Genomic DNA, 8,750 nt, shown 5'->3' on the forward strand with positions numbered 1-8,750 from the left:
CACTTCAGTTCTGCTCAAACCTACCAAATGTTTATTAGTTTTCAGGATTTTAACCCTTTAAATGCCAGTTTGAGGACATGTTGCCTCTTGTTTTGTTTAAAAAAACAGAACAAAATATGAGATATTTCCCACATAATACATGATGGAGGGATGTGACATTGTTTTATATCGGAGTCTTTTATATCAAGACATTTCTCAAAACCAGAATATGATCAGGGTGACTTTTGAACAATGGAAATAAATCATGTACTCATCCCGGCAGTAGCCCCCGTGGCACTCAAAATTTCCCTGGAATTTTTTGGAATGTTTTTCATATCCTTACTTGAATTTGACCATCAGCTGTGGCCACATGAGGGGTTCTTATCCCCAAACATCATCTTCTGTCTATTTTACCAAATCCTCATGGTTCTTCTTTGTGGACTTTTTGTTGTTGTTTTGATCATGCGCAGCAACTTTATTATCCTTAACTAAAACTAACGAAATAACAAAAACTAGATGTGAAATAACATTTCCATTCACTAGAATAAAAATAAAAATGAGTTTCATTGAAAAAAAAAAAAAAAAAAAAAATGAAACAATGACTAACTGGAACTGTATTGTGTGTTTACAACTCAAATTATACAGAAAATGGCGTCAGTTTTTTCATACATCAGCTGGTGTTTTAGAAGGATATGAACTCTATCTTCAGTTTTTTAGCTGTGCGGATGGAGCAGTATCTTTTTCTTTTTTTTTTCTATAAAATGTTTTATTTTCAATTTTAACAAAAAATGAACACAAACAGTGATGTACAGCCAATCATTAAAGGTATATCATCAACATCAGGTATCCTACCCACAGACTTTAGAGAGACAATAATAATGAAAAAGAAAAGAGGGAGCAGTCGGCCTTGTGGAACAGATTATATATGGAGCTGCTGGATGTCTATGGATTCTGGACTCTGACAGATAACAAATCTTGAGATATACAAAAGTCACAGTAGGGCTTTCATTGCCTCAGCCGCTGAGGGCCACATATTTACATTTTCCTCTTTAGCTCAGTTTATATGAGCCGTTGATAACTCCATATAAATGACATCAAGGAAGGTCAGTCCTTAAGCCTGTTAAGCCTGCCAGCACAATACATTTCTGATATTTATTTAGTTAGTTATTTTGTTTATTGTCCCCAAGGGGAAATTCATTTTCACAGTCCAAGGACGTACCATTTTTTCCTCCATTGCTCGCCACGAAACTGTTGCATGAAGGTCAAACCAATTAGTTTGAGAGTGAAAGACCAGTAATAGATTTTAAAGTTCTTCCCTGCTGGACAGTAGAGGTGCTCACACAGGGACGCTTCCCATTCCAAATGCATTTGGAAAAGGCTGCCTGGAGTTAACTCCAGTATCAAGCAGGGGGAGAGAGGGGGATCACAGAGTTGAAAAAGTTTATTTAGGGCAACATGTTCATTTTAATAATTGAGATTTGTGCCTGGAGTGAGTTGCGCAAGCTTGCCCACCATTCTAGATCACTTAGAACCTTATTCAAAGTCTCAGTGTAATTATGTTTAACAGTGCAATTTACAGTGGGGAATACTTTAATACCTAAATATCTGAAATGTTGAACACAGGGAATATTAGTAGAGAGGTGGTCCTAGCTGCTTCATTCAATGGTAAGAGAGAAGATTTGGACCAGTTTACTTTGAATCCTGATAAACTCATCTAGTGTTGATAGTAAATGCCAACTGCTGTGGGTCCTTGAGAAAAACTAAAATGTCATCAGCGTAGAGTGGCAAATGCTGCTGTGTGTCATGGATGTCGGGCAAAAAAAAATGTATAATCTTTGGCCAATGGGTTGGTCAGTCGCCACAGATCAGCAAATCCCAAGGCATTTGCCCATGCCTGTAGAGCAGACGATGCCCGTGTTTGGTCTCTTGTCTCAGATTTTCCTGTCCCATCATCAGCTGATTTCCAAACCTAGTTAAGGTCTCTACCTATTATAAATGAGTATTCACTTAGACCCAGCCTCACATTTGTCAGATTGCTGTAAAAACTGCAGACACAAAGGTGATATTCCTGCCATTATTTTCCGCTTTGAGTATAATCAGCCTAGCTGCTTTATCTGACCATGTATCCAGGAACCTGATTTTCCTGGCTACACCATTGATATAAGGGCAGCATGAAGGAGACGCTACGATCAGCAAGGCGTCTGACATCCTTGGAAAAAAGATGTGTCTCCTGTGATAATGCAATGCTAATTTTCTTCCTGCGTAATAATCCTAGTTTACTAGTCCTTTTGTGTGGGATATTCAGACCACCTGAATTCCAGCTCAAAATATTGAGTTCATTCATAAATTCCAAGCACTGGTTCAAAGGTGAAGGTCAACAAAGTATAACACCTACAACCATCAGGCAACATGACCCGATGCACACAATCATCACAATCCAGGTCCCTTACTCGCCATCGGTGAAAGAAACATACAGTACTCAACCTGTAACCAGCTCCACAAACTAATACTACTGGAAAAGAAATTATAAAAATATATCTCCACGTCCCTCCACCCACATCGCCCAACCAAAAGAGCTAGAACAAGCTTTGACCACTGAACCGACCCACATACTTCGTTCCGTGACCGTAGAAGGAAATGGGCAACAATAGGTCGGTCAATTGCCCATCACATCCCATCAAATGAAATTACAAAGCAAAACAATTCAGAACAGCCATCCCACTGAGTTTGACAGATGCACTAATCATATAGCGAGAGGTTACCAAAAGGCAAGAGCAGAAAAATATAAAACGAAATAAGTTGCCAATGATAAATATGAAACCAAAATCATCCCAGCCACAGTGCTACTCCCATCAGATCAGCATCAGTTCCTTCATATTTTGCAATGGAAGCTGCACCAGTAATATAACAAGACTATGGCAACTTGAATGGGGAAATGTGCATAAAGCAAAACTAAAAACATGCTATCCCACTATTTAAGAGTCTACTAAATCTACATTGTAACTGAAAATTGCCATATGACGCATCTACAATAAAACAAAAATTTTTGTAATGGTGTTGGTGCAACGCCTAACCTTCCATGAATTTAGGTGAGTCTGCAGCAACGCAGGTCTGAGACATGAAACGTTTAGAGATGTGCTAAAAGCGTAACCCCGTTGTGGTTAACTTATTATTTAGCATTCATTGGGCCACCATAATATCAGCAGGCACATAAGGAAATTGGAGGAGAGTGACGTTGCACCACTGCTCAACACGAAACTAGAGAAAAGGAATGCACTGATGGCTGGTGTGTGACACGATGCCTGCCTGAACAGTTGTCTCAGCACCACAATAGTTGGCCCACGAACTAAATGAGCATGTAAATTATACAATGCACGTCCATTAAAAACATTCAACCCACTGTTTGTAGGGCTGCCACAATTTGTTGCCATAATCAATGACGTCGACAATGAAAGTGCGTTAACGTCAATATTTTAACGTCCACAAAATCGTTTCCCATACATTGATTTATTTGTGGTGCCATTCACTATTAACCACCATATATTTCTGTTCTAATCATCTATGGTCGCACTGCTTCTCTGTCCTCTACCCTGCTCTCTATGCTCTCCGGTAGCTCTGTGTGCTCTGTGTGCATTTATTGTTTGGTGAATAGTTCGGCTTTTCTCTGTTGCCAAACACCTCATTTTCTTACTGATCAGGTTGTTTCAGTTGGTAGGAGATGTTATTTAATCGCTCAAAAACTCAACTTAACAATCATTATTCCCTTGTGATTGAGTCATATATTTTAAGTAATTCAGCATTGTTTAAGGTTTCCAGAACACTGTGATGTGGAATGACAGCAGCCTGTTATGATTGTTTGTGATTTGGTCTTAGTGAGTTAGGAGTCCTCTCCACCGCTTCTAAAATTCTCCCAGACCTATGTGCTACTTTTAGTGCTAAGTGGCTTTGTGAATTACTCTTAGTTAAAAGTTAGGACTGACACGCCCATTATTTTTAGGGGTTTCTCCTAAATCAGCAAGTTAGAAGCCACTTTTAGTTTTAAGATGTTTTGTGAATACGGGCCCAAAACTACATTTTATGTTCTGTTGTTGTTTCCAGTTGAATTTTTCTGGGAAATGGCACATACTCACTGACTAACATACCTATGTGTTTTTAAAATGATGTGATGTTGAGTTTTTACACAATACTTTTTTTGACCTTTTTGAATCTGATCCCTGACAAATGATAATGATAATAATAATAAAAATAATAATAACTTTTTATAGCACCTTTCAAGGTAGTAAGAAACACAAAGTAAAAAAATAAAACTAATAAATGAAAACAAGATGAGACAGAATAAGGAAGGCAATAATTGTAGGAGATGAGTGAGCGTGAAGCCATAGGCCTTGGTGAACAGGTGGGTTTTCAGCAGTGCAGCATGTCTAGATATGAGGCTGTGCGAATCTCTTCCAGGAGACAGTTCCAGAGGGTGGGGGCTGACACACTGAGTGCTTGGAGGGATTCATAGGTGAGGGAAAGGATTTTGTAATGAATGCGGGATTTGACTGGAAGCCAGTGAAGTTGGATGAGGGTGGGGGTAATGTGCTCCCAGGGCTTGGTGCGGGCTTGGTGCTAACCCAAACCCTGGCAGCTGAGTTCTGGTCATACTAGAGCCTGTCCAGGGTTTTGCTGGGAACCCCGAACAGGACTTCATTGCAGTAATCCAGAAGGGTGGTGACGAAGGTGTGGATGAGGGTCTCTGCTACAGAGTCAGAAGCCGTGTTTCGACCAAAAAGTACCTGGAACTTTAAGTTTGAAATACGTGACGATCCCGTATTATACGTGACGATCCCGTATTATACGTGACGGGCGGCAACCCTAGCCACTCCGGTTGTTGTGGTCCTTTATTTGTTTCAGTTTTTTCACCTTCTTCTGGACCTGTTTCGTGCTGTGGAAAATGTGTTTGCTCCCTCTGTGCCTGCTCACTCGCTCACTGGGGTCTTTTTAACATCGCGGGTGAAATAAAATGCAGCGAGTACTGACCAGTCATAAATGCATCACTGAAGACCATGCCCCCCAAAGTTCTAAATTTAGACCCTGGTTCCTGCAGTGGAAACGCACATAGTTCCTCAAAAGGTTCCTGGTTCCTGGGGAACGTTCCTGCAGTAGAAACTTGGCTAGAGAGAATAGATAGAGATGGAGATACATCATATTACACAAAAACTAAAGTTGGGAGTAATAAAAATTAAACAAATTGAGCAATCTCAAAGAATAAAAAACTGAGTGAAACAAACAAACCTGCTTTGAGTTTAAAACTAAAGTGAAATTGAAAACAAAAAGTCAAAACAAAATAAAAACAACAACTAATAAGGGCACCTCGGTTGCTTACCTGGTAGAGTGTGTACCATTAGGACTCAGCTGTGCACTGACTACGATGCACTACAGATACAGTGCTTTAATAGTACTTTTTATTATTTTGTAATTGAAAAAAGTAATTGAGAAAATTATATTGTTATGTACTCAATTAACATTCTCGAGTAACAAACTTGTTAAAACAGCATTGTTATTAACAAATCACTATTATAGTAGTATAATATATAGTAGTATATAATAGGAAATCTATTTTCTTCATTTCTCCAGTACTGAGAGCAGAGCCAATAACACCAGAGCTTAACGATTCTACAGTCTTTAAAAATTTAGCCACGGGGCCCATTTAATACCAGTTTCGGTACCGATCCCTAATTATATCTAAATGTGGGACTGTTCTGATTATCAGAATGATCTTGCGGGTCAGATGTTATTGCTAGTGAACCACTTGCCAACCACTGATCTATTTATTCTCTAATCCAGCGACCAGGTGGTGGACACACATACGCATAAGATTCACACCTAAGCCCAAACCCAGAAAGGTACCCACTAAACCAGACCTGATGAGACCTGTATTCTCATTCCCCGAAAGGTGGATGTAAAAGTTTCTCCATCAGGGCTGTTACCTTCTCATCAGGCCCGTTACCTCGATCACAGCTGTTTCCTCCATCATCACGCCTGTTACCTCCGTCAGGCCTGTTACCTCCATCATCAGGCCTGTTACCTCCATCATCAGGCCTGTTACCTCCATCAGGCCTGTTACCTCCATCATCAGGCCTATTACCTCCATCATCAGGCCTGTTACCTCCATCATCAGGCCTGTTACCTCCATCAGGCCTGTTACCTCCATCATCAGGCCTATTACCTCCATCATCAGGCCTGTTACCTTCCTCTTACTGTTACCGTTGTTTTGAAGCCACTTCCTCTCTTACAGACCATATGTCAAGAGGTCATCTTCCCGCTCATGTGTTACAAAGACGAGGATGAGAAGCTGTGGCAGGAAGACCCCTATGAGTACATCCGCATGAAGTTCAGTGAGTATTCAAAGTCCCTGCTGTAATAATGTACCTTTCAACTGACCTGACTTCATTAATCCAACCCATGTTTCTCGGCCAACATTATATCTGCTCCAGAGTCTTTGTAGTGTCTTGTGACTTGTGTCTTGTGACTGTATTTCATCTCCATGATCATAGAGACAGTCATCCACTGTAAATTGTTAGAGAACAGGAAAACTCACAGAAAGTGAATAGGCTTTAGTTCCTGATGTACACTCTGTAGTAGTGACCCCTCAGCTCCATTATTGCCACTATATTGGTGGAGGAAGGAAGTCCACCATGTTTTTGAACATGTAATGTGATCCCACTCTGTGTGTGTTTATCTCTCTCGTAGACCTCTATGATGACCACGCCCTCCCAGCCACAGCTGCTCAGAGCCTCCTGTGTAAAGCTTCCCGCAAAAGGAAGGAGGTGAGGAACAGAGCACATTCTCTCAACTGCAGTACTTAAGACACAGTCTGTAGGCAGTGTATCCATTTTATGACACTTTTACTTCTCTCCACTACATTTGTCTGAAGAATGTGGGTCACTGGCAACTGGTGCAAAGATTTAACTCAGTGCTTTTTTTTCACATCTCCGTCACTAATGGTTCTTGTGCCATGCTTTATTTTAAGCTGACACTAATCATTTCTGTTGCTATCATCAAATTAATATGAAAGGCTGTTATGATGAAGCCACAGATATTTTTCACCAGCTCTGCATTTCCTCTCACTTCTGCTGAGCTGACTCTCTATCAACCTCTGCTTCCAACAGGAAGCTGTGTTTACTGATAAACCCACTGAATGCTCTTTAAGATTAACACAGCAGCAAACAGCAAACAAAGTTAATGATGGGGACCAGCTGGTGAGCTAGATTTCACTCAGGAGGTAATGAGACCAAAACAGACCTGAAGGTGGACTCTATAAATATGACTTCAAATGATTTTGTTGTTTTGTTTCCTGTGTAAATAGACACACACACACACACACACACACACACACACACACACACACACACACACACACACACACACACACACAAACCGGAGAATTACACATATACACACACATACGCACATAGAGAGGTAGACAGACAGACGGGCAGATAAACAGGTAGATAGACACAATTTAATTTAGGAAACATTTGGCTGTTAATTTCAGCTTGAAATCTAACTGACTCCACATTACATATATTCTAATTGGTTGATTACTTTTTGAGCTCATCGTGATTGGTTGATTACCTTTGGAGCTCGTTCTGATTGGTGGATTACCTTTAACCAGTGTTTTCCAGGTGCTACCTTTTTCAAAGAGAAAGACAGGTGGGCACCCAGTAAAACAGCATTGTCACCATGGCAACCTCTGAGTGCAGGGAGGGGATACACAGCTTAGTCAAATTACCTGATTAGAGACTCCTCTGATATGTGTGGTGTTTATCAACCACTTTACTGACATTTCTATCAAAATCCAGCTACAGACTCCTCCAACACTAAATACAGAAAAAAATTTACACACTTCTAAACTGTTTTCACTGGAAATATGTTTCAGTCCAGTTGTAATCAGTAAGCATTCAGCAGTTAATTTCAATTTGTCATTCTAACTGACACATAAATACAGACAAGCAGAGAGGCACTCTGCTTGTCTCAGACAGATAAAAGGCACACAAACAATCACAAACAGACACGCCATTAACTGCAATACAAATTCAGGAGCTGATTTTTCTGTAACTCACTCCTTTTGTCCATATATTTGTATATATTTTGAACCTAGAATCACCAAAACCAGATATGCTGTGCACAAAGATCATGCGCCGGTCATGGTCCGCTCATGGTTCTGATAGGAGTTACCGTTTTGTCACAGATAGCAGCCGTTTGGGAGGCTCATCGTGCCAAAATCACACTCGTATTTAAGTCAGTTGTGTCCTCCAGCCAGATACAGGTGTTCGAACCAGCTTGTTCAGAGGCTCTTTGATCTCTGTGATGTTTTTAAACACAGCCACACACACGCCCGTGCACACACACGAACATGCAGGTGATACAAATATAGTATCTGGGCAGAAATTAGTAAAGCTGATTCCTTTTGGCTGATTAGACTAATTAAGTCTTACCCTTATTAGTGCCACGGGTGCTCAGCTCCGAGGCACTCCTCTACAGCTAGAATAGCTGAGAGGAGTTTCGGGTTTATTATTCTTCCGCCAGATTTCGGCGCGTAACTCGTCCCGCAGCTTTGAGAAAACCCTGGTAATATATACATCAAAACGTGCGTCTTGATCCCGCAAGGGGTGCTATGACTTTTGGTGTTAAAATTCCAATTTTTCCCAAAGTTATTCCCAAAAAACTGGGAATAAATAATGCATTAGAAATGCATTGGAATTTTCTTTAGAAACCCACCTTTT

The 8,750-nt window shown here is 40.5% G+C and overlaps 1 protein-coding gene across 7 annotated transcripts in view; it reads left to right on the top strand.

The window, feature by feature from the left end:
• ipo8 (importin 8) overlaps positions 1-8,750 on the top strand; it is a 55,034-nt gene that overhangs the window by 13,017 nt on the left and 33,267 nt on the right. For all 7 annotated transcript variants that reach the window (XM_087177233.1, XM_023418792.2, XM_087177234.1 and 4 more), the window contains exons 10-11: positions 6,260-6,359; positions 6,715-6,791. In XM_087177233.1, the coding sequence (XP_087033359.1) occupies positions 6,260-6,359; positions 6,715-6,791 (177 nt within the window). The remainder of the gene's footprint in view (positions 1-6,259; positions 6,360-6,714; positions 6,792-8,750) is intronic.

The sequence above is a fragment of the Seriola lalandi genome, unplaced genomic scaffold (assembly GCF_002814215.2).
Source record: "Seriola lalandi dorsalis isolate HSWRI2012SDOR001 ecotype SW California unplaced genomic scaffold, Sedor1 jcf7180002054584, whole genome shotgun sequence".
NCBI classification, from domain to species: Eukaryota; Metazoa; Chordata; class Actinopteri; order Carangiformes; family Carangidae; genus Seriola; species Seriola lalandi.